Raw genomic sequence first — 27,371 nt, 5'->3', positions numbered from 1 at the left:
ATGAAGCGGCCACTGAGCCCCTCTCCCCCGGGTGAGAAAGAGCCCCCCCGTATCTGGAGCTACGGAGTGCCCCCCTCGGCCCCCAGAACTGCCTAAGCCCAAGCGGGAAAGAAAACGGCCATCCTACACGCTCTGTGACGTCTGCAACATCCAGCTGAACTCAGCAGCCCAGGCCCAGGTGCACTGCGGGGGGCGCGCCCACCAGCGGCGGCTAAGGCAGCTCAGCTTGGGGAAGACCCCCACAGGGCCAGGTCAGTGTAGAGGGGCGATGCTCCCACAGGCTCCATCTGGGCCCCGTGAGAGGCTCTGGGGCCGTGGGCTCTCTTGGGGGTGGGGGGAATGTTGGGTCTGGGGTGCCTTCAATGGGTCCTCACGGTTGGAAGTCCCCCCGATAATCAAGACAGCCCCCCATGGGGTCTCTTAGAACCCGAGGGTCTTTAGGACTGAGGACTTCTCTTGAGCTCTTTTTGGGGTGTGAGAGCTCTCCTTGTGAGGTCTCTGGGGGGTCAGGACCCCTAAGCAGCCTTTCTCCAGTCTGGAGCCCCCCAGTAGGGATAGCCTTTCTGACAAGGGATAGCCTGGGCCTCTGCTCTAGTCTCTGAAGTTTGGGGTCAGCAAGGTGCATGGCCCTCCAGCTGAGGGACAGACAGGGGAAGCCACTCCTCCTTTGGCGGCTGGACTCCTGGCCAGGATTTCTGCCTCTCCCTGGCTGGGGTGACTTTGCAGAGGTTTGGCTGTGAGCTGAAGGGGCTGCTGGAGACAGATTTCTGGGGGAAATGGGTGAATGCATTCATGAGGGTGATTTGAGCTGACAGGCACGTGGGGGCCATGGGGAAAATGAGGAGAGGCAGGCTGCTTGGCTGGCAGGAGAAACAAGTTCAGAACTAGGCCCAGTGTGGGAGGTGGGGGAAGGCCAGAACTTCTACCTGGTTCTTGGGAGCAGCCACTGGAAACCTACTTTGCAGCCTGGGTCAGGAGCTTTGCCAGAGGGCTATATTGTTGTTTCGGCAAATATTCACGGGACACCCACTGCATTTCTGTCACTGTGCTGGGGTCTGGGGACAAATCCCCATTGGACTCCTCACCGTCCTACTCCAAGATGGAGTCTGTCTTTTGGTCTGAGACAGCCGCAAAAAGAGCAAATAGTGTTGTGGGTGCCATGTGTGGGTACAAAGGGAGAAGGGGCGATTATACCTGGGGACACCAGGAAAGGCCTCCTGGAAGAAGGGGGACACACTGAGCTTTGAAACAGGGTCATGGGAAGAAAGGACACTGCAGGCAGAGGTCACCGCATAAGCAAAGGCAGGGGATGGCCTGAGGGCTGGTACCAGCTCCTCCACCCGAGTGCTTGGGGCTGGGCACCAAGGGTGTGATTCTGAGTAAGAGTGTATCTGACTATACGGATATTTCTGGAGTGTGTCTGTGTTCAAAAGTCACTCATTCATCTTTAGCTATTTATAGAAATCAACTAGGCAAGCTGCTGTTTGGAGGATTCGTATTTTTACTTTTTTCCAGCTTTATTAAGATATTATTGACATATATGTCAATTTAAGGTATATGATGACTTGATGCACCTGTGTAATACAAAATGATTACCACAATAAGGTTATTCAACATCTCCATCCCCTCACATAATTGTGATTGTGAGTGTCAATAGCATTTAACAGCTCCCAATGTGTGTAAAATGGCATTGTTAATTACAGTCACCATGCTGTGCATTTGATCCCCAGATCTTATTTATCTGATAGCTTGGAATTTATACCCTTGATCAGTGTCTCCCCATTGCCCCCACCCCCAACCCCTGACCACCATGACTCTAATCCCTATTTCTCCGAGATGGACTTTTTAGATTTTTTTTAAAAAGATTTTATTTATTGATTTGAGAGAGAACTAGAGATAGCAAGAGAGAGTACCAGTGGGGAGGAGAGGGAGAAGCAGTCTCCCCACTGATCAGGGAGCCCAATCTAGGGGCTCCATCCCAGGAGCCCAGGATCATGACCTTAGCCGAAGGCAGCCGCTTTATGGACTGAGCCACCCAAGTGCCCTGAGACTGACTTTTTTAGATTCTGCGTGTAACTGAAAACATATGGGATTTGCCGAGGAATTCGCATTTTTCAAAGGTGGCAAACCTGCCTGTCAAGAAAGGTCTGAAGACACAGGCAGACAAGTTTGTCCAAGATAATAGCAGGTTCCAAAGAGGCGGGTAGATGGTGCTTGGGGAAGTCAGAGGCAGAAGGGAATTGACAGAAGTCAGGGGAAACTTCAGAGAAGTGATGCTGATGTGGGACTTCGGAGACGGAAAGGGAATTCCAGGCAGAGAAACAACTAGAGCCAGTGCTCTGTGATCTGAGGCCTGTCGTGGCCTTCCGGGAGCGGTGGGCACAGCCAAAGGTGAGCGGGAACCAGCTGGAAGGGCCTCACAGCCAGACTGGGGGCTTAGCCTCTGTCCTGAAGGTGATGGGTGTCCCTGAAGGGCTCTGAGCAGGAGTCATTAGAGTTTTTAGATGTCTCTGGCAAGAGGGAAGGTTAAGACTTGGGGGTACGTGAGAAGAAGCAGGACATAGATTCTGGGGTCTTTTCTGTAGCAGAAGCAACAGGATTCGGTGACAGAGAGATGTGGAGAGGGAGGTGTCCAGGATGACTCCAGGTGAGGTGATGCTGTGCCAGGCAGTGCCATCCTCAGAAGGGGGGCACTGACAGGGAAGCAGGCCTGGAGGGCAGTAGGGGGTGGGGAAGGCGAGTCTGGCCTAGGTCTGCCCCAGGATCTGCCGTCCAGCCCCGGTGTAGCCTCTTTAGCCCTGCTTCTGGACTGCAGACCCTGGGGTACAATCCTCCCTCTCTCTCTTCCTGCCCACCGTGCCCCCCTGGAGAGAACAGGTGGCGTGCGAGGAGAAAAGGCTAAAGCACGAGATGTGGCCAGAGGCAGATGGGCCACAGGGATGGGAACCCCTTCTCTGGGCTTCCCTCTTTCCACAGTCCTCATCCCCAGAGTTCTGGGTAGGTTTGTGGGGACACCAGGAGATGGGATGCCCGCTCCTCCTCTCCAGATTATAAAATGGAAAGTGAGTTGCTGTCCCTGCAGTCATCTGTGGTGGCCTGTGCCAGGATTCTGCCCAGAGGGGTGCTCAGAGGGGTGCTTGGAGCCTGCCCTTGGGCACAAGCACAGCTCAGAGGGAGCGGCAGCCATGGGGGCAGACCTTTCTCACCGCCCTGATGAGGGAGGGGGTTGGGCTGTGGGAGCATGGGAGGGTGACAGCTGGGCCTAGGGCAGGGATCAAGGGTCCTCAGATTTGTGGGAACCTGGGAATTTGGGGGCCCCAGCTAAGAACCTGTTGTCCGTTGGCCTCATTATTTCTGAGCCTACTCCAGGCCACTCCAGCCTACTCCACACCCTCTCATGGATTTCTCCTGTCTCCTTGGCTCTCTGAGAGCTGGGGGTGGGAGAGGAAGCCCCACCAGCTGCCCTGGGGTGAGGACTGGGGGTGAGGGCCCCTCAGCCATGCTGAAGGCCTCTCCCAGCCCTTGGTGGGGACTGGGCCAGAGCAGAGGGCCCTGAGGATGCAGCTGACTGGGGGCAGCCTCGGCCTCTGAACGGAAGAGTCACACAGAAACCTTCAAGAGGCTTGAGGCAAAGTGTAAGGAGCCTTTAACACATGGCTCTGCAGCTAGACACGTGAGGTCTCAGCCGGGTGGCAGTGAGGGGGACCACTCATTCGCTGGAAGGGTACTGAAGGTGTGGGGGTGGGAAGGCCACACTGGGAGGCCTCCTGGAGCTGTCACTCTGATTAGGGGTCTGTGAGGCTGGCAGCTTGCACGGTGACAGGCCATCACAGGCAGTGAGGCAGGGACCCTCTCCTCCTCATGTCCCTTAGGGCACCCATGGGAGTGGGGGACGGAGACTCTTCCTTCTCTGAGCCTCCTCGCCAGTGCTTAGGTCAGAGGCTTCCTTGCTCAGCCACACTTAAATGAGCCTGGAACACTTGGGAGGGGGTACAGGATGGGGAAATGGCAGGTACCCCAGACCTCCCCTAACCCCTCCCCCCACATGCTGCCCCAACTTCCCCCACCCACCCTCCACCCCATCTGTTTCCTATGCAGCAGGCCCTTCCCTCCTGCAGGAATGTGTCTTGAGCCATCTTCCCCTGTCCCCCTTGCCCTTCCTCCCACAGGATGGGCTATGCGAGCACCGGGCTCCTCTGCCCCAATAAGGTTGAACTCAGTGACCACGCTGACCACCATGCACGCATGCACAAACACACACCCCAAACAATTTTAGGTTGTTCTTGAACATCTGCAAAAAGTTTTGCTAGCTCGTCCCTCTTAGCCTCAGCCTCTACTGTGAATGCTGGGCCTGCACAGGGCACGGGGATCTGGAGGTATCTGCTTAGGACCCAAACTGTTTGGGAGGCAAGGCATCCCCCCCTCACCCAGCCACGCCAGGAGATGGTGGCGCTCACTTCTCACTTTACACTGGGATGCTGGAGCTCAGAGAGGGTAAGCAACACACCCAAAGCCACAAAGCGGGTTCAGATCCCAATGTGTCCGACTCGCCCACCCTAGTCCTGCTGCTGCTGAGGAGAGCAGCACATATGACGAGATTCTGGGCCTGGATGTTTTAGGAATGTGGAGAAGGGATGGCCAGAGAAGGCAGGCTGGCTCCCAGATGATGTCACAGCTCTCAGAACCCATGGCCTCTCCTCTGCCTTGTGCCTTGGTACCTCCACTGAAAAATGGGGAGATGCCAGCCATTCCCCCACTGGGCCTCACCTGGCTGGGGAGGGGAGGGAAGTCTCCCAAAGCCAATCCCTCCCTTCTCTTGGCAGGACTGACCCAGCCATACAATTCACCGCTACCCCCCCACCCCCCACATCTACCATCACCAGTGCAACATGACACCAGAGCAGAGAGAAGAGAGAAGGGGATTTTGGAAATGACTTAAGTTCTGAACAGGCCAGGGGGGCCTTGGGTGGGGAGTGCAGAGTAGACACTAAGTGGGACAGGAACACAGAGATGAACTCAGATGATAATGGATTTTGGGGCAAAGACTCCATGGCTTTGGGGGTGGCCAGAGGTCAGAGTGGTGGGTGGAGGCTGTTGCCTGTACCCTCAGACCTCCCCTAGCTCCTGTTCTAATCAGACTCTCCATCTCCTCTCTGAGTCTTTGAGACACAAGCCTCTTGCTGCATTCTTAGCCCCAGAGATCAAAGACCTTGAGTCAGGTCACGCCTGAGTCACCGGCTTGATGGGCTCCTCACCCCCCCCCCATTCCCTGCAGATGGATTAATTTCAGTCCCATCAGGAAGCCCTGGAAACCCTCCAGCCTGTCCCCCCATCGTTTCTGTATCTCCCTGGGCTGCTGATTCCTCTTCAGTGCCCCCCAATCCATCCCGAGGCCTTTGGGTGCATGTTTTGGAGACATAGGGCTCAGCTCAAGGCCACCGGTAAATTCTTGTTGTAGTCTAACCAGAGTCTCCTGCTGCTGTTCTCCTTAAGTGGCAAGTGATAGAAGTGCCCCTTACTCTCCCTAGACAGCCGTCACCTCCCCCTCCCCCAGGTGTGAACCTGACCATCAGACACTCCCCCCTACCTGAGACCACCAGGAAATGCAAGGTTGTCTGGGTGGAGAATTAGGGGGCTTAGCTTAGATCCCTGCCCTCAAGAAGACAAAGATTCTGTCTGTGTCTGGGTGGGTTAATTAGCCCTGGGCTTGAGTTTCCTTCCTCTCCCCAAAGGAACAGCTCCTTCCCCCAGAGCCTCTTCCTAACAAACCTGTTTTCAGGAGCTGCTGCTGCCAACCCCTCCCCAGACCCTTTGCCGGCTGTACTGGCTTCTCCAGAGATTACAGGTTATTGTCTGGTGGAGACAGGATGCTGAGGGGGTGGGGGTTAGCGCTGGGCCTGGGCTTGGAATGCCAGACTGGATCCAGCTGTGGGTTGTTGGCCTGTCCTCTCCTCCATTCCACCTCTCCTCTCCCCCACCCCCAGCCCCCAGCCCCCAGGTGCTCAGGTGAGTAGAGAGCTGGCCTTAGGAAGAGGAGGGGGAGGAAGGAGCAAATGGGGGGAGAGCTGGGGGTAGGGAAGGGTCTGGAGCAGGGGAGCGGGGTCAGGAGTTCTAGCTGACCAGATGAACACCCCCACCCCACCTGGCATTGCCCAGGTAGTAGATCCAACGGTCCAGGCACTGGACTAAGAAGGGCAAGTTGCCTGGGGCTCCCTTCCTACACCACCATGGCCAGTGCTCTGGGGTGTAGTGGTCACACCTCCCTGAGCCTCAGTTTCCCCTTCAGCAAAGGAGGTAAAATGTAAGGGGATGGTGGGCCAGAGGATGAGTAAGGCTGGACAGGAGAATGGGGGCTCCTACAACAGTAAGCCCCAAGGCAGAGCTACAAAGTTCAGCAAGAACTTTCTGGCGGGCTGGGAAGGGGCTGGGAGCACGTCCTTTCTGGAAGTCTCTATAGGCAAGGTCAACTCTGCACTTAAGTACAAGAGGCACTAGAGAGGGATTCTCTGGAGGAGGGGGATGGATGCCGCCCCTGTCCCCAGTCCCCACAGTTGCCCCATTCTCCACCCGTGGGGCCTGAAGTACTCTGTGTTTTCCACCCTGGCTGGGATGGGAGAAACTAGGGAACAGGCAGCTGCTTCCAGGCGGGGGGGAGAAAGGACCCTGCAACCGCTGCTTTCCAGCAGGAGCAGGAATCCCTCCCTCCGCCCTCCCCTCCTGTCCCTCGCATCCCCACCCCTTCCCTCTGTCACTCTCTGGCTGGTTTCATTTGCTCCTCAGACGGCGCTCAGCGGTGCCTCCAAAGGCAGAGAATGCTCTTGGGTGAGTGCTGGGGGTGCCAGAGCGTGGGGTGGGGGCTCGGACAAGGGTGGCTCTCTCCTCTCCCCGCCCCATCCTTTTCCTGCTGTTTTTGGCCCCCAGAAGTTGTCTGTGGAGAGATTCTGGTAGCCATTTGACACTTGGTACCTTTTCCAAGGTCCAGAGCTGAGCAGGGGAGCCCCCACTGTGGCTGGGAACAAAGGTGAGGGTGTGGGTGGAGGGCAGGACTGGTCAGAAGACTGGAGGGGCACCCTGAAGGAGGGAGGGGGTCTACGCTTGGGGCAGATGCGCATTTGAGGAGCCTGTGCCAGAGGTTCCTTGTATCAAATCATACCTTCGACTACCAAGGAGAGTTGTGGGGGGTGGGGCAGGAGACTATTGAAGAGGGAGTCATTATTTCAGCACAGACAGAGAGAGAGAGAGAGAGGCTGACAGAGGGAGACAGGCAGAAATCTGGGTGGTCCTATCTGAAGCCCAGCCACTGCCCTGGAGTCCACACCAGTGCCCCCCACATGTATCAGGGTCTCCTGGCTCACCCCTCCACACAGGGGCTACCTGGCACTCTCTGAGGGAGACAGCCATTACCTTTTAGGAGGTATTTTTGGGAACCCCTTCCACAAGGGCAAGGGCTAGAGGGCTGGGGCAGAGTTCTTGTGACTGGTTTGGGGGGGTCTTCTTCTAGCTGGGGATGGGGGGATCTGCAGAATGTGGGAGCACCCTCTGGCCCACCCTCTGGTGGGAATCTTAAGCCAACTGGGGGGTGGGCAAGCAGGAGATCTTGGATTAACCTCCCATTCCCTGCCTTTGGCCCTCTCTTCCTTCTGGACTCCCATTTTCTTCAGAGTTTTAGTTTCCTCTGTGATAGGAAGGGGAGTTTTACTCTTTGAGATGTGTGTGTACGTGCATGGGCCTCAGGGAGGACCCTCCCATCTGCCCCTGTGACTTGTGGTGGGGCAAGAGAGAGAGAGAGACTCTGGGTCTGGCTACATGAGCTTGTGTGTATGTCTGATGCATTTAATTTTGTAAGGGAGGGTGTGTGCACGCACCCACCTCTGGGAGACCGTGTCTGTTTATAGACGTTTGTGTCTACACATCTCTTTGTGATGGCATGCACTGCTGCCTGTCTGCGGTTTCATATGGTCTGTATATGCTTTACTAGGGGTCTGGGTGTCCTCGTGTGTCTGTCCCTCTAGGTATATATAGGATCTGAGCGTGTCTTTGTTGTTCTAGCTTGTCTGTGTGTACGTACATTGTGTACGTGCAGGCTTGTGCGTGGCCTCTGGGCCGGCCTTTGCTTCCAGCCAGCCTGGGCATCTGTTCCTCTCTGCATGGATACCACCTCTGTAGAGCACACCTCAGTGTGCCTAGATGGTCTGTCTCATCAGGAGGAGGGGTGTGTACATGTATGTCTTGGTGTTTGTGCTTGTTGCCGTCATATGGGCACCTGTGAACCGCAGGGTGCGTGCCCCTGTGCTCCTCAGTATATTTTTCCAAGTGATAGCAAAACAGCAGGATATGGTTTGCCCAGATCCTCTCCCTTGGGCAGCTGCCAGAGTGATATTAATTCATAAGACACCTGCTCTGTGCCCCTGCCCCAGCCTCAGTTGGAGCCTGGAGTGTGGCCTCTTTTCTGTCATTCTGTCTAGTTTGTGTTTGACCAGAACAACAGCCCACCCTCTTGAGGCAGCCGTCCAATGAGCCGTGGATCCCAGCTGTGGACCCCTGGCCAGGGTTGAGAAGGGAGGGACTTAGCCAGGGTATTCTGCTACAAAATGCCATCACAGTAGATGCCCCCCCACACCCATAGCTGACCCTTTCGTGGGTGCCAGGCTGTGCGGTATCCTCCTGGGGCAGGTCGTGGGTCTTCGGTGACTCCCTTCATTTGAGTGTACCCACAAGCCAGCGGTCACATGTGTATGCATGTGCCATGACTCACGCATCATCCCAGCGGCTGGGGGGGCCAGGGTTCACGGTGAATGTCAGTGGCAGACAGTGGGTGGCATAGAGCAGTGCTGTGTGAAGGGTGCTGGGAGAGTTCCCAGAAGCCACTGGGGAGGTCCTGACCTCAAATCAACGTGTGCCCTAGGCCTCATGTGGGAGAAAAGTACACCCAGTGGTGGGGGGAGGGCACAGCTGGAAGTCATTTCTGGGTGACTTGATGGGAAGGGGAGACCAAATCACCAAGTGCTTCCAACATCCCCTCTTCAAATAGCCTCCACAACTGGCTCATTTGTTCCTCCTCCCCCAGCTGTAATTCCCACTTCACAGATGGGGGAAACTGAGGTTTATAGGTAAGTGTCCAGCCCAAGGCCTCAGATACCATGTCACTGGAGCCCCAGCGCAGGCCTCTGGACTCCAGGTCTGGGAGGGATGGTCTGCCACAACTCCAATTCCTTCACCTTCTCCTCCCCACTCGTGGGAACCCACACAGGGAACCCCTCTCCTGAGGCCCCTCACCAGGCCAGAAGGTCAAACTCCCCAGTATTCACTGTAGATAGAGCCTTCCAGCAACAGGCAGCACCCCCACCCCTCCATCCCTCCACTCTGCCTTGACCTTTGTGAACCTGCACTGTACTTGCAGCTTCCGATGGTTGCAGGGCCAGGCCTGGGATGCCTGGTAAAACTTCACTTACCCTGCAGTGAAACCTAATAGGCTCTCCCTGCAGACTGTCGGCGCTACCCCTGCTCCTCTGCGATCCCATAGCATTTTGTTGGTGCCTCCCTATACCTGTTTGGCTCTCACCTGGGAGCTCCTCTAGGAACTGGCCGGTGCCCCTGATGAATGAATGACCCTGTCTCTCCCGCCCGGCGGGACACGCTTAAGACGGTCTCTCCTCCGTCGCCGCCCCACCCCCCGCCCCCCGCACGTGCCTGCCGAGGGTGCGGGGCGGGGGAATGGCCACGGCAGGTGCACCCCAGGGCGCCGCTGCCCTGCCCGCTGCCCTGCCTGCCGCCCGGTCTCTCACGGGCTGCTGGCGCCTCTTCGCCCCGGTTACCGCTAGTGGCTGCTGTCGCTCAGTAGAGCCCAAGGAGACCGAGGCCAGAGCGTCCACCGCGCAAGATGGTGGCTCCCGAGTCTCCGTGAGTGTGTGCGGCAGGCGCGTTGCCCCGGCCGGGCGGGGCGCCCCCTCCCGGAGCTTCCGGCCAGCGGGGCGGGCGATGGGTGGGGGCTCTGCAGACGCGGCAGCACCGCGGAGGGGGAGGAGGGGAGGCTTTGGAGGGTGCCCCCACCACGCGCCCCCCAGAGGAAGTTCCCCAGCCCTCTGTGTCCTGGTCCCGGTGGAGCAGGGGGTCCCCACCTCACCCATCCTCCACCGCGGAGCGTGGATTCCCCCTAGGGACTCCAGAAGGAAAAGGGCCGAAAGGGGCCAGGGGAGGAGGCTGAGGATGGTCATCCCGGGGCCCCATACGTGCTGTGTTTGAGGCTGACCAGCCGGGGTGGAGTGGGGACCACAAACCAATACACAGTCACCCCAGGGGCCCCACAAGCTGTGGCGGCTCATGTCAGGGTGGCCAGGGTGCAGAGAGGTGTGAGGGACCTGAGTCTGACAGGTGGACCGCCCTGGTCAGCCTCGGTCACAGAGTCACGTTTTATTTACACCCCACGCCATCCAGGCTGTTCCCTCAGGTAGAGGTGTAGGAATGTCAATGGTTTTGGCTGGGTGGTTTTAGAGCAGGGTGGTCCAATAGAACTTTCTGGGATGAAGTAAATGGTCTCTCTCTGGGCCATTTCATACAATAGCTGGTAGCCACATGTGGCTATCAAGAACTGGAAATGTGGCCAGTGAGTCTGAGGAATTCAAAAATGTTTTTCTAATCCTGACTAATTACAAACAGCCGCATGTGGTTACTCGCTCCCATATCTGACAGTGCAGTTTCAGAGTCCATCTTCCCATGCATGCTCCCTACCTACTCTTTTATTCTTTTATCAGAAACATCCTAGGGCCCATAGTAATTTTATTCATCTGCAGAACAGGACAAGATAGCCAGTTTCTGGGTATATAGAAAGGAGCTGACAAACTTTCAAAGGGTACCGCGTTGGACTTGCTACTCCTTCTCATTTGAAGATCCTTTGGGTGGTGGGCTACAAAGGGTCGCAGCATCATAGGATCTTGGGAGGAAAGGAGGTCAAAGGCAGCTGTTTTAGCCATCCAACAGGTGCCCAAGGCCCCACTCCATTGTTCTCTCTGCTTGAAAGCTGGTGGTTCCTTATTCACTCCCCAAATCTTGCGGAGCTGGGTGCCAGGCAACATTCCCTTCCATGGGGTTCAGATGTGAACAAGTAGTAAACTTTCCTGCCCTCAGGAAACTTGCATTCTTGAGAGAGAGGGAAAAGAAGGAGGAAAAAGCAAGCGAGCACCATGCAATAGAAATGCAGAGAAAATAAGCAAATTTGTAAACTGTGAGGAGTACAGTCAAGGAAGCTGACAGGAAGTAGTGACAGAAAAGAAAGGGACCTCCTGGGAAGGAATAGAGAAGTCTCTTAGAAGAGGGGTAAGTGAAATAGGCAAAGTATTGAGAGGAGGTAGAGACATTATGGAAGAAGGTACAGCATGTGCAAAGGCCCTGGGGACAGGAACCTCATATTCTAGAGGAACTGAGGGAAGGCTGATGTAGCTGGGAGGGGAGAGAGGCACAGGTGACACCAGAGAGGTCAGCAGTGCCTGGGCATTTGGCAGACGTTGAAAGGGATCCTGGCACTAGCCTCAGAGAACAAGCAGTCACAGAGGGGTTTTAAGCAGTATGTTTTCAAAAGCCCACTCCAGCTGCTATCGGTCCAGATGGCTCAGAGAAGCATAAGAGTGGAAACCCAGAGTGCCATCAGGAAGTGACTGCTGTAGTCCAGGCAAGTCCAGGTGCCCTGGATGAGGCCCATGGCAGCAGCATGGAGAGAAGAGACAAGTTACAGGCAGATTTTGGAGGGGGAACCGACAGCACCTGTGGGTAGACAAGGTCCAGGATGTGGAAGAGAGCAGGGGCTGGAGGGGCATTGTTCTGGCCAGAGCACCTGGGTAGGAGAGTGGGTGTTTCCTGAGCTGGGGACAACTATGAGAGGAGCATATCTGCACTGACAGATCGACAGTTCCATCTAGACAAGCCAGGAAAGTAGCTGGATGGAGAGGTTTGGCACCCAAAGGAGTGGCTCGGGCTGGGGTGGTCTATTTCAGGGGGAACAGCAGACATGTTTCTGAATTTTTGGGACAGTTTTAGGTTAGGAAGAGGAGGAGGAGATGACTTCAGAGGTGGAGGGGTGCTGATGGGGGAAAGGAAAACCGGGGTACATAGGGTCTTGGAAGCCAGGAGAAATGCTTGCTTCAAGGAGTGTGGGATGAGCAGTCCCAAGTACCACTGAGTGTCTAAGAAAAGAGGACTGATGAGTTCCACTGCACTGAGCAATAGGAAGCACCTTCTCTTGAACTGAACAGACTGCCCCTGGAATTCCGTTCATCTGCCCTTGTTTGACTTATCCACCCAGTGCTAGGTTCCATGAGGGGTACTGGGCACATCAGGAGGTAAAGACAGTCACTGCTTTCTCAGAGCCCAGTCATCTAACCAATAGCCTTAGAAACAGGAAGTTCTTTCTCAATCCTTCCATTCTCTTAACAAATTTTGCTCAAGGGTATCTGCATGCCGAGCCCTCTACGGGGGTGGGGGGGGGAGGTTAGGGATCCCAAAATGAACAGATATAATCTTGGCCTTCTAGGAACCAAGTGCAGAGATAGAGAACCCCTGAGTTTACCATATTGCATTACCAAAACCCACACCGAGGGAATTACAGGAGGCTAGAAGACAGGCACTAGCCCCTGCTGGGGGATCCTCTGGGGGCTGAGAGGATGCAGAGCTGCTCTCCAGGAATGCATGGGAATTAGGGAGGAGGGATAGGAAATTCCAGGCACAGAGGATGAAAGCAGGAGCAGAGTAACAGCTGGGTAGGTGCAGGGGGGGGGGGGGGGGAGGTGAGCCTTTGGAGCTAGCTGAGCAGCCGGGAGCAGTGGGAGGTTGGGGAGGACCTGGCTCATGGAGAGGTGTGTAGGTTCTGGCAACCACTTAGAATGGCAGTGAAAAGGGGCAAGCAAAAGAGTGACCTGCGTGTGAGCTCGCCTTCTGGATGCTGAGCGAGGGATGAATCTGGGGGCGTGACTGCCGAGGTGGAGGCAGGTGCCTAATCCAAGTGAGACAGTGCAGGCCAGAGTCTCAGTGTGGACTTTGGGGTCAAGTGGATGTAGAGTCTTTTTCTTTCTTTCTTCTTCTTCTTATTTTTTTTTTTTTAAGATTTTATTTTATTTATCAGAGAGAGAGAAAGACTGAGCATGAGTGGGGGGTAGGGAGCAGAGGGAGAGGGAGAAGCTGACTCCTCACTGAGCAGGGAGCCCGATATGAGGCTCGATCCCAGGACCCTGGGATCATGACCTGAGCCAAAGGCAGATGCTTAACCAACGGAGCCACTCAGGTGCCCCTGGACGTAGATCTAACTCTGCCTTGGCCCCTTTCTGCTTATGGAACCTTGGGTAAGTCACTTAAGGTCCTCCAGCCTTGGTTTCCTCCTCTCCAAAATGAGGAGGGTACCACCCTCAGAGTACTTGCAACAGTGATCTTGGTCTTCTCCTGGAGTTACTGCAAAGTCCTTAGCACAAGGCTGGTGCAGTTCACACTTGGCAAAGGGTAGATACTACTGTGGCCCCAAGTAGGCATCTAGGGGACGGGGTTGAGGGATAATAAGGAGGTAGAGCTGGCCGGTTTTGGCCATTGGCTGGACATAGCCTCTGGTCCTGAATGGCTCACCTAGGCTCATTCCTGGGGTGGTGGAAGAGTGAGCAAGGTACGGCCAGCCAGCTAGCTCCTTCGGTCTGGGGCCCACCCCCTCTTCTGGGCTTCCCTTCCCAGAAGCACACTGTCAGGGTGCGTGCGTGTGTGTGTGTGTGTGTGTGTGTACCCATGTGCAGGTTTAGGGAAGGGAGGTCTGGCGAAAACAAATGCCATCCTTTGGCCCTGTGCCTCTGGGAGTTCAGCTTTGTGCTAACTTCATTCTGATGAAATAAAGGATGTGGACTAGAGAGACTGGCCATCCCTTGAATGAGGAGTCAAGGTCGTATCCTGGCTCAGTCACAGATTATTCAGGAGCCCTGAGCACCGCTGTTGCCCGGACTCTGTGCCCCCACCTATAAATATGGTTGCACAGATGGTGCCAGTCTTTCCAGAGCTGAGTTCTGACATGTTTCAACCATCAAAGCTCATCAGTGCCTTGTCCTGGATGGAGACCCTTAGTGTGGGTCCCCTTTTCTCCCCAACTTTGGATGACATTCTATGGCCCTTTGCATGACCCCACCCATTCCCAGTAGCCCTTCTCCGTTAGGTGTCCTCCACCCATCAGCTGGGGAGTGCTCTGTGGGCAGCATGAACCCACGGTGGACCTCCTAACACCTCTCCCTTGTCTCTTTCATCTCCAGTCTCCACCGGCAGAGTGGGAATAAACTTTCCCAGCTAAGTTAGATGGATGGTCCCCATTAGCCCAGCGTGCCTTCCCCACCAACTTCCATTGATAAGGAGGTGCTGCTGTGTGTAAGGGGAGGCTGGGGGCCAGAGCACTTGGGTGGGAGTTGGGGGTGCCCTGCCCCTGGAGCAGGAATGGTTCCCCCAGGGAAGAAACCCGCCGGAGAGGCCTCCAACTCCAACAAGAAGTGCAAGCGTTACTTCAACGAGCACTGGAAAGAGGAGTTTCCCTGGCTGGACTTCGACTACGAGCGGAAGCTGATGTTTTGCCTCGAGTGCCGCCAAGCCCTAGTGCGGAACAAGCACGGCAAAGCCGAGAACGCCTTCACTGTGGGCACAGACAACTTCCAGCGCCACGCCCTGCTGCGCCACGTGACCTCGGGGGCCCACCGCCAGGCTCTGGCCTTCAACCGGGGCCAGCCCACTTTGGAGGGCCAAGCCGAGGGAGGAGGGGCCTACCTGGACCTGGAGACCCCCCCCACCTCCAGGGGCATCAAGGCAGAGGTGGACCCGGCCAAAGTGGCCATGCTGACCACGGTGTACTGCATGGCCAAGGAGGACGTGCCCGATGACCGCTGCTCTGCCCTGCTCGAGCTGCAGAGGTTCAACCTGTGCCAGGCCCTGCTGGGCACAGAGCACAGCGACTGCTACAGCCCCAGGAGGGTGAGGGACATGCAGGTGGGTGGCAGCCAGAGGTGTGGGGGAGGGCATGAGGAGGGAGGACATCGAGCTGTCTGGGCAGAGCGCCAGCATGCCTGGCCCCTGGGCAGCAGCCCGAGAGCTTCATTCATGCCTTCACCCAGCAGAATCTTTCACTGAGGCGTGCTCTGGGTCAGGCCCTGGGCCAGCAGCTGGGGGCATGGCCACAAAGAGGCCAGAGCTGGCCCTTTCCCAGGGAGGGGCACAGGGCTTTCCCTGAGGGCTGAGGCCAGAGGTTGTAAGTTGGGTAGCCTGGGGGCTTGACTGGCCCACAGACATATTTTTTTGATTTTCACAGTGTTTTTGGAAAACCTCAATTAGTTTCCAAGTTAACAAACAAACAAACCCAGAGAGATTACATATAAAAATGTGGATTTGTGACTTCTGAAAAGCTAGGTCCCTGTGCTCTCAGGACATGAAGACTAGACCCATGGCTTCTCCATTCCCTTTGGTGTATCCCTGGCCCAGGTCAAGCCCAGTACCACCCACAAGGCCTCTCGGGCATGCAAGTTGCTGCTCTGTCCTAGGCACCAGGTGTGTGAGTCCTAGAGACTGGTGTGAGGGTGTGGGAGTTAGGTCTCATCCTGCAGAGAGATGACAGAGCACACAATTGGGGCTCTATGTAACTGGGAGGGAACAATGTCTATCAGTTAATCCCTGAGCAGCAGAGTGGAGGGATACCCCCAGGAATAAGGCCTGGGGCAATGCCGTAGAAACGCACACAGAATGCTACAGAATTTTTATGGTTCCTCAAGCATTTTTACACTTATAAGCATAGTCACAAAAATATACATTTTTAACTGTCAACCCTTTTTTTTTTTTTTAAGATTTGATTTCTTTATTTGACAGAGATCACAAGTAGGCAGAGAGGCAAGCAGAGAGTGGGAAGCAGCTCCCTGCTAAGCAGAGAGCCCGATGTGGGGCTCGATTCCAGGATCCTGGGATCATGACCTGAGCCAAAGGCAGAGGCTTTAACCCACTGAGCCACCCAGGTGCCCCTGACAACAACCTTTCAAGGAGCTGAGAGGCAGGTAGTAGCCTGATTTCAGAGCTGAGAAAACTGAGGCTTGGAGAGGTGAAATGACTTGCCCAAGGTCACACAGCCAGTAATCAGCCAAGCCAGGATAGGTTTGTTGGTCTGTCCCCGAGGCCTATCCCCTTTCTGTCTTCTGTACTGCTACCTCCCCTGCTCAGGACAAGCCTAACTCTGTCCCTCCCTTTCTCTCTCTGGCTGTCCCAGGTGGCCATTGCCAGTGTCTTGCACACAGAGGCCTGCCAGCGCCTGAAGGCATCCCCGTATGTGGGGCTGGTGTTGGATGAGACCAGGGACTGGCCTGAGTCCCACAGTCTGGCCTTGTTTGCCACTTCGGTGTCCCCCTGTGATGGCCAGCCGGCTACCACCTTCCTGGGCAGTGTGGAACTACAGGAGGGTGAGGCCACTGCTGGCCAACTCCTGGACATCCTGCAGGCCTTCGGCGTGTCTGCACCCAAGCTGGCCTGGCTCAGCTCGAGCCTCCCCGGGGACCGCCTTGGGCATGTGGGCCCACAACTCCGCGCTGCCTGCCCACTGCTCACGGAGCTACACTGCCTCCCCGGCCGGACAGATCCCGAACCCCCTGCCTACCTAAGTGAATATGAAAGCGTGCTGGATGCCCTATTCCGCCTCCATGGTGGCCCCAGTTCCCGCACGGTCCCCGAGCTCCGGGCGGCCCTGGACCTGGCAGATATTGACTTGGCAGGACCACGGCCAGTGCCCTGGGCGTCCTTGCTGCCTATCGTGGAAGCAGTGGCTGAGGCTTGGCCTTGTCTGGTGCCCACCCTGGAGGCCTCTGCCCCCACCTCCCCTACGGCTAGGGCGCTGGCCCTGGCGCTGCGCCAGTTCACCTTTGTGGCCTTCACCCATCTGCTGCTGGACACTCTGCCCACCGTGCAGAAGCTCGCCCTTGTCCTGCAGCCAGAAGAGCCGGACTTGGCCTTGCTGCAGCCCCTGGTGATGGCGGCTGCGGCCTCCCTCCAAGCACAGCGCAGCTCGGGTGGGGCGCGCCTCCAGGGCTTCCTGCAGGAGCTGGCTTCCTCCGGCCCCAACTTGGGCGGCGGGCGCTGCACCTACCGCGGCGTGGAGCTGGTCGGCTACTCCGAGGCTGCCGTGCGGGGCTTGGAAGGGCTGCGGGGGGCCTTCCTGGACTCCATGCGGAGGGGGCTGGGGGACTCCTATCCCGGGCCCTCGCTGGACGCCGTGGCCGCCTTCGCAGCGATCTTTGACCCGCGCGGCTACCCGGAGGCCCCCGAAGAGCTGGGCGCGCACGGCGAGGGAGCGCTGCGGGTACTGTTGCGCACCTTCGCTCCCGCCGTGGTGCGCCACCGGGCGCTGGGAGATTTCGCTCTCTTCAAGCGCGTGGTGTGCAGCCTGGGGCGGCTGGGCCCGCGGGCCGTGTGTGCCAAGCTGGCGTGCGCGCGCTCTGAGCTGCATGAGCTCTTCCCGGACTTCGCAGCCCTGGCCGCCCTGGCTTTGGCGCTGCCCGCGGGCGCCGGCCTCCTGGACAAGGTGGGCCGCAGCCGGGAGCTGCGGTGGTGGGGGCAGAGCGGGGCTGGGGAGGGCCGGGGCGGCCCCGTGGTGAAGATCGCCGTGGATGGGCCACCGCTGCACGAGTTTGACTTTGCGCTGGCCGTGGAGTTCTTGGAGAGTGGGTGGGCAGAGGGGTTCCTGGGGTCGCGGCTCACGTGAGGGCGGCGGCCTTCTCTCTGCCCTGCCAGCCTGGGGTCCGCGCTCTAGGGCCCCGAGGTGGATTTGACCCCGCGGCAACCCAGCTGACCGCCTGTGGCCTCCCACCCACCTGTCCCGGGCTTCCTCTGCTGAGTACTAACCCTGCCCAGTAGGCTGTGGAGGAAGGGCTGCATTGAGGTGGGAGCTGGGAGAGCCTGCAGAGATGCTAGGTTTGGGTGCTCCCTCAATATTGCTCCTGTCCTTGTCAGAGTTTGGTGAGGAGTAGCTCACCTTGTTCCCTCTGGACCCAGCACAGATTTGGGCCCTAGAAAAACTGAGGAGTCTTTGCTGGAGGGAGAGAGGAGGACTGGGTCTCAGGAATTGAGGGACTGAGGGAAAGGAGATGGGGATCGCGGCTGTTAGCTCCCCTCCTAGCAGCATCTCTTCTCTTCAGATAGAACTACAGAGCAGATTTTTTGTCCTTGTTTTTGACACACAGCACAGCACTATCTCTGTGCACAAGCTACCAGTTCAAGGGAGGTAGTGGTGCCCATGGATAGGCTGCCTGAGGCTCTTCTGTATATGGCTGTGTATATAGACATATACCTCTATAAATGTAAAATAAACCTACCTTGCATATTGTTAACCAAAAAAAAAAAAAAAATCTAAAAGGACTTCTTACGGTTTTTCAGTGACAGGGTCCAGAAAAGTCCCCATGGACTGGATTTATTTCTAATTCTTTTCTTTCTCAGAGTCTGGTTGATCCCCAGAGTTCCTAGCCTTCCCCTGCCCTTGCCTCAGACCTTTAAGACCAAAGACTGTAAAACCACAGGGCTGGACGGGCCAACTCTGGCCTGACCCAGGGGTTGGAATGCTTTTTGCCTCCCGGGAGGAGTTGGGGTCTCACCAGAGCTAGGGGAACACATCCCTTCAGATTCCAACAGGTTTCCTGTCCTCTCTGTCAGTCCCTGCTGTGAATGATGTAGGGATCAGGAGAGGAGCAGTTAGTGAGAGGGGAGAGGGCTGGCCTTTCCCCAGGCCTCCCAGGTGTGAGTTTAACTTGCAATAAAGGAAACCCGGTATAGCACATGGTCTCCATGGTGGTGGTGGTGGTGGTGGTGGTGGTGGTGGTGGTGGTGGTGTGTGTGTGTGTGTGTGTGTGTGTATGGGTGTGTGTACTCCTCTGTCCCCTCCCTTGGCCTGATTCTCTGCTTGGGTCCATTGAGGGTCCATTGGGGGTCTTCGGGACTGCCTCTGGAGGGGATGGGAAGTGCATCCTAGGGGACTGGGAGCTGAGAACTGTGGTCTCCCTGCTCCTTCCCCCCACCCCCATTGTGTAGAGGAGAGGCACAGAAATGGACTGGGAGTGCCCAGGGCTTACCCAGTGCTGCTCTGTGAAGAGGAAGACAGTTTCTGCCCCGGCCCCACACCCAAGAAGCCCATCAACCTCTTGTTCTGGCCATGGAGGTCGCTGTGAGCCCTGGGGCTCCCCATTTCAGACCCTGCCCTTCTTCCTCCTGCAGCAGGCCCAGCCTCCAGTGCCCCCAGCCCCCTGCTGGCCTCCCTGCCCCTGCCTGCCAGGCCTCTGCAGCCCCCGCTGGACTTCAAGCACTTGCTCGCCTTCCACTTCAATGGCGCTGCCCCGCTCAGTCTCACCCCCAACTTCAGCACGGTACGGGCTGGGCTGGTGGGTGGGGGCATGCAGGCAAGTCCGGGGTGGGCGGGGAAGGTGGACACAGAGGGTTGGCTCTTAGAAATTGGGTATAAGTAGGAGCAACATCCCCAAGAGTGACTAGGCACTCCCAAAACAGGGACCCCTGGGTCCAACTTTCCCTGAGGACAAGGAGCGAGGATGGGGTCACTCCCTCCCCCGGTAATGATGCTGGGCCTGTGGCCCGGAGGTCACACTTTGAATTTTTGTAGAGGGACGTCTGTGGATGATCTGTGTATGTCTGTGTGCATTGGGGGTGTGCCCTTCTGTTTTAATTTATGTCTCTGTGGGTCTTTGTGTGTTACTTGTGGTTGTGGATGTGTTGGAATATGTGTATATTTGTAAACAATTATTTGTGCCTTAATGACTATATGGAATTAATATATGTGCCTGTGTCTCTGAGAGATGTTTTGTGTCTTTGTGTCGACTCTGTAGATGTTTGGTGTGTGTCTGACCTCTTGGTGTGTGTGTGGGGGGGGTTTGGGTGATTGTGTGTCTGTGAAGTGTGCCATTGGTACTCCTGTGGGTCTGAGTCTTTTTGCATGGCTCTGGGATTCGCACCTGCCTGTAGCCCTCTGTGTCTGTGTATTTCCAAGTGTGCGTGTGTGTGAATGACAAGTGCAGGGAGCACGAATTTCACTTCACTATAAGAAGGACCCCCCTTTCTTTAATTCTGAAACATCAAAGGTCACCATCAAGGAGCCCCAGCCCATCCTAACAAGATGGTGGGAAATTCAGCCTCAGTCATCCTTAGGAGTCCCTTTCTCTCTAACCTCCAGGGTCACACAGAGGTCCACGGGAGCCTGAGCCATTTGGGGGGGGGGTCCCTGTTCTTTGGGACCCTCTGTCACTTGCTGAGGCACCATGCTCACAGTCCCTTGGGAGCAGGTATATCTTCTCTTGCCTGCACCTCTGGGACCCTGTAGGCCGTGCTCCTGGCCCCTGTCTGCCCCCAGCCCCAGGTGTTGTTAGGTGAGGGTTAGAACCTCATTCTGTTCCCTGGGGAGTTTCTGAAACCATGCTTTTCTCTCAATGCCTCTGTTCTCTTCTCTCAGGAAGGTCTGGAAAGTTCCTCTTGATAAGCAAGCCCAGACAACTGCTTTTGGTCCAAAAAGCAGCCCCTGAGAAAAGAGAATACAAAGGCTTGGATTTATAGAAGGAAAAAAAAGTTAAAATAAGGAAGAGGGGGAATAAAAAAAACCTACACAAATTAATATACCAAAAAAACAAAAATAATCCTACAACTCAGGGAACTGTCTGGTCTCCACATGCTGCCACCTGCCCCTTCCCAGCCCCCCACCTGCCCTGGCCATGCCCTCACTCCCCCACTCAGGCCCTGTGACAGTGGCAGAACTGAAAAGATAAGCCTTCTCTCCCCCAGCCCACAGGCCCGGCACAAGGCTGGGTTATGGGAGAGGATTTCCAACAGAGAGACTCTTTGTCCTGTCCCTGCTTCTCCCTGGCCCCAACTCTGTCCCAATAGTTGTGATTCTTGTGAATAAGGAAAAAAAAAAACCAAACCAGAGACCAGAGGGGCAGCAAGAGATGCCAAGGTGATCACTGGGACATGGCAATGTTTCTCCTTGGCCATCCCCCTCTCCCTTCACGCTGAAGCCCCTGCTAACAGATTAAGTCAGCCAGGGAGGAGACTGTTTGTTTTGTGTCTCCTATCCACAAGGATGGGAAAGTTCTTCCTATGTCTGGATGCCTGCCCTCCTCGATAGGCATTAGTTTTTGGCATTTTGTATTGCCTCCCCTTCACAGCCGACCCCAGCATTGTTGTGCCCTCCCACCTTCTTCACAGATGGACCCGATCCAGAAAGCTGTCATCAGCCACACATTTGGGGTCCCCTCCCCTCTGAAGAAGAAGCTCTTCATTTCCTGTAACATCTGTCACCTGAGGTTCAACTCATCGGTGAGAGGGAGTAGTGGAAACAGGCTGGGGAGGGGACTGGGCAGGGAGAGGGCTGGACACTGGGTGCCAGAGACTTTCCTGGAGGAATAGGTCTGGCAAAGGGACAGGGATCCATGTTTTCCATCCCTGGGACGGAACAAGTCCCAGAAGACATGCTCCCAGTCCTCTACCCATCCTGTCCTCTCCTTTCTCCAAATTCCTCTGCCTTACCTCTAATGGCCCTGGAGTCTCTATTTTCCTCCGCTTTGCTTCTCTCCTGTGTTCTGGATCCTTCTGCAAGAGAAAAGACTGCCTTTTCCTGCTCTGTGTCCCAAGAGCTCCTATCAGTTCCTGGTCTGGAGCTGAACTCTTAAAGCACAGGAGAATTGATGTGTTGAATATGTCCATTCCCAGCATCTTAATTAGTTCTCTTGATACTTCGTGAGATGGAGAGAAGTGCTATTATCATCCCCACTTTTCACATGAGGAAACAACCTCAGAGAGGTTAAGTGACTTGCCTGAGGCCATACAGCTAGTGAGTAGCAGAGCTGGGATTTGAACCCAGGCCTGGCTGACCCCAAGGCCCGCATGCTTTCTACCATAGCCTACCCCCAGATGGTGCAGAAGCCTCATCCTGGCCTCCCAAGGAATATTTACCTTCTGTCTGGATGATTCTGGGGCTTGGGAGATCTGCTCTGGTGAAAGGGTCTAGGGAGGGGCCACAGGGGCCCGTCTTTCCTACACTTGGGAGCAATAAGCAGGGACCCCTGGTTGAAGGAGGAAGGACACCAACAGGCCAGATTCAGGGGCTCCCTCCAGGTTTTTAGGTTATATGAGTCTTGTAAGAGATCGACAGAAAGACTTCACTCTGAGGGAGGGACCATGTCTTCTCCATGCTGGGCCCCTGGCAAAGAGCAAATGCTCAAAAATGATTTGCTGAAAAAAATGAACATAGGGATGAATGTTCAGCGTGTACATCCCCCAAGTATGAGAACTGCTCTCTCTCTCAAATAAATAAAATCTTTTTTAAAAATGAAAAAAATAAAAATAAACAGCACATGAATGACAAGGGCCTAGTACATACAGCAGTTGCTCAACAGATGTTAGTTACCAAGTTCATAAATGCACAAATGGAGAAAATAGAGCAGGGGGAGGGGCAGAGGGAGGAAGGACCTCAAGCAGACTCTAGGCTGACCGTGGAGCCCAACGGGGTGTTCCATCTCACAACCCTGAGTTCATGACCTGAGCCAAAATCAGGAGTCAGCTGCTTAACCGGCTGAGCCACCCAGGTGCCTTTCATGTTCTTTTTAATTCCCACAACCCTGTGAGGTCAGTATTGTCACAAAGTTTATGAGTCAGCAAACTGAGGCTCAGAGAGGTGAGACGACTTGCCCAGAGACGCACAGCTAATGAGTGGCTGAGGCAGAATTTGAAGCCATAGGCTTTTTGCCTGGGGGCTCAGGTATGAGAAGGAATTCTGTAAACCTCAGGGCCACACGCATGCTATGATGACAAGGACTGCCCTCTTGTCTGGCTGGGGCCCCCCCCCCCCGCGCCCCCCCCCCCCCCCCCGCCTTGTGCCAGCTCATGGAGGGGGCATGCAGACTCAGCAAATAAATGGTGACCCCAAGCCCTCCACTCCCCAGAACCAAGCTGAAGCACATTACAAAGGCCACAAACACGCCAGAAAACTCAAGGCTGTTGAAGCTGCCAAGAGCAAGCAGAGGCCACAAACCCTGGCCCGGGATGGGGTGCTGGTGTCCCCAACCCCGACTCCAGCCAGTGGATCCCCTGGAGAGCCGCAGAGCAAAGGTCAGTTCTGAAATCTCTCTCTCTCTCTCTCTTTTTTTTTTTTTTTTTAAAGATCTTATTTGTTTATTTGACAGAGAGAGACACAGCGAGAGAGGAAACACAAGCAGGGGGAGTGGGAGAGGGAGAAGCAGGCTTCCCGCTGAGCAGGGAGCCTGCTGCGGGATTCCATACCTGGGACCCTGGGATCATGCATGACCTGAGCTGAAGACAGACAATGACTGAGTCACCCAGGCGCCCCCAATCCTGAACTCTCCTCCCTCCCCTCCCCACTCCCCAATCCAAACCTGGTTTCTGGTGTGGGGTTGGGAGATTTCTGGTTATTATTTTTGCCAGTGTTGGGGTAGCCCATACATACAGAAAAAGGCACACATCACAAGTGCTGTGAGCCTTCCCAGTCTGAATATACTGAGATCAAGAAACATGGCACCAGCACCCTGAAGCCCTCCTAGTCGTTCCCCTCCCACCCCCCACCCCCCCCAGTCACTGCCTTGTTGTGTTAGCTTCCCAGGACTACCACAGTGAATGACCACACAGTGGGTGGCTGAAAAGAACAGACATTTTCTCACCGTTCTGGAGATGAGAAGTTTGAAATCAAGGTGTCGACGGGGTTGGTTCCTTCGTGGGGGCTCAGATGGAGAATCCAACCCATGCTTCTCATCCAGCTTCTGGTGGTTGCTGGCCATCCTTGGCATTCCTTGGCTTATAGATTCATCCCTCCAGTCTCTGCCTCTGTCTTCACATCACGTTCTCCTCGTGTCTCTGTGTCTTCACATGGTCTTGTTTTGTTTAAATTCAAGTTAGTTAACATACTGCATATTACTGATTTCTGGGTAGAATTTAGTGATTCATCGTTTGCATAGAACACCCAGTGCTCATTATATCACGTCGTCTGCTTAATGCCATCACCTAGTTACCCCATCCCCCCCCCCCCTCCTCCCGCAACCCTGTTTGTTTCCTAGGGGTAAGAGTCTCTTGCGGTTTGTCTCCCTCTCTGTTTTTATCCTATTTTATTTCCACATGGTCTTCTTTTAAGGACACCAGTCATTGGATTAGGGCCCACCCCTGTCCTATGATCTCATCTTAACTACTTACATCTGCGAAGACACTGGTTCCACATAAGATCACATTCTGAGGTTTCAGGCAGACGTGAATCTGGGGGCAACATTAGTCAACTACCTCCATCCCTCCCCTAAGTGATCTTGACTTTTCATGCCATTGATCAGTTGCCCTTGGTTTTGGTGAATCCTGTAGTACGGAGGTTTGGTGCCTGGCCTTTTCAGTGTTGCGTGTAGCTGTGTAGTGCTCTCTCATGTGACCATATGACTCTTTTTTTTTTTTTTAAATCCACTCTCCTGTTGTGGACATTTGGATAATTTCCAGTTTTGTCTTTTTTTTTTTTTTTTTTTTTTTTAAGATTCTATTTATTTGAGAGAAAGAGAAAGAGCATGAGCGAGGGGTAGGGGCAGAGGGACAGGGAGAAGCAGACTCCCCACTAAGTGTGGAGCAGAATGCGGGGCTCGATCCCAGGACCCTGAGATCACGACCTGAGCTGAAGGCAGATGCTCAACCAGCTGAGCCACTCAGGCGTCCTGGATAGTCTCCAGTTTTACACTATTACGAATAGTGCTCTATGAATATCGCAGTGCACCTTTTTTGTGACTTCCAGTTATTTAACAGTTAGCTAATAACTCTAGGTTAGAGTATCAGGGCTGTGAGGGCTTTCTGAGACCCCTCTGTCCAACTTCATATTTTCAAATGGGAAGCTGAGCCCCAAAGAGGCCCAAGTTGGCCCAGTGAGTTAGTGGGAGAGTGGAGTCTGGATTTCACTGCTGCTCATTCCTACATCAGGGACCCTTCCCCTCTGCCATGCCACCCTTAATTTATCACTACTTAAAATCGTGGTCTCAAGATGATTCTTAACCGATGCCTTCTATCTCCCCAGCAGTTCCTGCGGCCCCTCCTCCTGGCCCCCAACTCCAGCCACTGCTGACTCCGGACCCCAAACCCAGGGAGCTGGCCAACTCAGACCTCTTGGATGCTGCCTCCTCTTCCTCTTCTTCCTCTTGTCTACCCTGCTCCCCAGAGCCTGGGAGAGAGGCACCAGGACCTGAGCCAGCAGCAGGGGCTGTGGGAAGCGGTGTGAGAGGGGAGAGCAGGATCGAGAAGGGGCACCTCTATTGCCCCACGTGCAAGGTGACCGTGAACTCTGCCTCCCAGCTTCAGGCTCATAACACAGGTCAGTGCACTGGAGTCTAGGGGAAGAGAGGGGCAGGCAGACAGCCCTCCCCAGCAGCAGGCAGGCTGGAGTTTCTGGGCATTTTGCTCAAGGGCTTGGTGACACAGGTGTTGTGGTCAGCTGTGATTGGGTGGACATTCTGGGTCCTCCAGCTGATGTGTGGGGCGGGAGAATTGGGAAGACAAGTCTCGGGAGGAGGCCGGAAACACCTCCTCCATCTGTCCTTAGGTCAGACCCAGACGGAAGGCAGGAGATGAGAGCAACGGGAAGCCAGACAGTTCCACTGCAAGAAGGCCTGGGGGTAGGGGGGTGGCTGGTGGAAACTACGGAAGCTGGGAGGATCTTGCAGAGGTGGGGATGAGAACTCTCGGGTGGCTGAGGTGCAGGGGAGCACTTGAGGAGCAGCCTGCAGGCTTGGCAGGGCAGCCAGACCGATCTAGTTCGGAGGGTTTCTCATGGCCCTTGCAGCCCCTCTTTGGAGCTGATGGGCTGTCTTCCCTCCTCCCTCAGGAGCCAAGCACCGGTGGATGGTGGAAGGTCAACGAGGTGCTCCCCGAAGGGGCCGAGGCCGCCCAGTGCCCCGGGGAGCTGGACACAAGGCCAAGAGAGTGGCAGGGGGTCAGGGGGTCCGACAGGGGCCCAGCCCCCCTTTTCACTGTGCTCTGTGTCAGCTCCAGGTCAATTCAGAGACCCAACTCAAGCAGGTGGGAGAAGCGAGGCCAAGACTGGGGCAGGGGCTGGAGCAGGGCTGAGGGGGTGGGACTGGTGCTGGGTGCGGGGAGGGAGCCAGCGGAGGAAGAGGAGCTCAAGACTGGAGGGACGGTGGGATCCTGGTGGGCAAAGGCCAAATCTCACCTCCCCTTCCCAGGGTGACACTCCATAAATGTATGTCTGACGTGTGGCTCATGGGTGGAGGGTTAGCTTGTTGAGGATGATTGGGTAGTGTGGGGAGGTCCTTGGGCTTCCTCATCCTGTTGCCAGTCTGTCTGTTTGTCTGTTAGCACCTGAGCAGCAGGAGGCACAAAGACCGCCTGGCTGGGAAGCCCCCCAAGCCGTCCAGCCAGCACAGCAAGCTGCAGAAACATGCAGCGCTGGCTGTGAGTATCCTCAAGGTATCTGTCTTCAGGCAACAGGGCTGGGCCCCGGGGCCTGCGGGGAGAGGGTGGGCCAGAAGGGCAAGCTGGGGACTAGGGTGGGGGGGGGCAGGAAGGAAGCCACCCCCTCACACCCCCTACAAGACTGCCTGGGGTGAGGGAATGCTGGGCTGGGGTTCCCGGCCATCTTGGGATCTGCCTGAGGAATTTCCGACGAGGTGGGCCGAGATAGTAATCTCAGGGTCAAGAGCGAGGGTTGGGCGTGCATCTCCTAGAGACCATCTCTGCCCCCACCCCCCACTGGCTCCTTCCTCTGGGCAGGAAGACAGGTGGTGGAGAAAGCCCTTTGGAATGAGTTTTTGGGGGTGGGGAGGACTTAGGCTTGGAACCCTAAAAGGCACGTCTTTCCTGCAGCAGAAAGACACAAGGATGGCACCCGGGGTGGGGGGGTGGATTTTCCTGGGTCAGACTGTGTCCATTCCTCTGTCTCCTCTCTGCAGTCAAAACTGGCCTTGCAGAAGCAACTCACCAAGACGCTGGCGGCTCGCTTCCTGCCCAGCCCCATCCCCGCCGCGGCCGCCGCCATCTGTGCCCTGCCGGGGCCCCTGGCCCTCCGGCCTGCCCCCACAGCAGCTACCACCCTCTTCCCAGCTCCCATCCTGGGCCCAGCTCTGTTTCGTACCCCAGCAGGAGCCGTCCGCCCTGCCACAGGGCCCATCGTCTTCGCCCCCCTACTAGGCTTCCTGGGGGAGCCAGGGCCCATTTTACAGCAGTTGCTGTCCCCTGCCTCCTCTTCCCGAGATGCCTGTTTCCTCCATCCCCCAGGAGATTGCCTTTTACAGCTGAGGGCTTCCTGTCCCATCTAGGAAGAGCCGGGCTAGTTTCAAGGGTACATGCCCTTTACCCAGTTT

General features: G+C 55.8%; 2 protein-coding genes and 1 long non-coding RNA gene across 6 annotated transcripts; 2 read left to right on the top strand and 1 right to left on the bottom strand.

The window, feature by feature from the left end:
- On the top strand, window positions 1-27,371 carry ZNF385C (zinc finger protein 385C). Its single transcript, XM_032871651.1, is given in 9 exon segments — window positions 1-42; window positions 44-251; window positions 19,240-19,385; window positions 21,229-21,339; window positions 22,965-23,130; window positions 25,073-25,366; window positions 25,877-26,070; window positions 26,368-26,478; window positions 26,961-27,371. Coding segments are annotated over 9 exon segments (1,638 nt in total). The 3' UTR covers window positions 27,327-27,371.
- CUNH17orf113 (chromosome unknown C17orf113 homolog) lies at window positions 6,752-17,734 on the top strand. 4 transcript variants are annotated; one of them, XM_032871650.1, is made up of 3 exons: window positions 6,752-6,822; window positions 14,268-14,988; window positions 16,250-17,734. In XM_032871650.1, the coding sequence occupies exons 2-3, from the start codon at window positions 14,446-14,448 to the stop codon at window positions 17,732-17,734; spliced, it is 2,028 nt and encodes a 675-aa protein (XP_032727541.1). In that variant the 5' UTR covers window positions 6,752-6,822; window positions 14,268-14,445. The 4 variants fall into 4 exon arrangements, with proteins under 4 accessions (XP_032727541.1, XP_032727539.1, XP_032727540.1 ...); XM_032871648.1 differs by lacking the exon at window positions 6,752-6,822 and adding an exon at window positions 9,770-9,900; XM_032871649.1 differs by lacking the exon at window positions 6,752-6,822 and adding an exon at window positions 13,241-13,328.
- LOC116875863 lies at window positions 20,244-23,804 on the bottom strand. Its single transcript, XR_004384280.1, has 3 exons — window positions 23,697-23,804; window positions 21,976-22,254; window positions 20,244-20,545 (listed from the first exon to the last, which is right to left on the bottom strand). It is a non-coding gene; the product is annotated as an uncharacterized LOC116875863 (long non-coding RNA).

Source organism: Lontra canadensis, unplaced genomic scaffold (assembly GCF_010015895.1).
Source record: "Lontra canadensis isolate GAN:19392208 unplaced genomic scaffold, GSC_riverotter_1.0 scaffold43, whole genome shotgun sequence".
Classification (NCBI taxonomy): domain Eukaryota; kingdom Metazoa; phylum Chordata; class Mammalia; order Carnivora; family Mustelidae; genus Lontra; species Lontra canadensis.
This window is presented reverse-complemented; position numbering and strand designations above follow the sequence as displayed.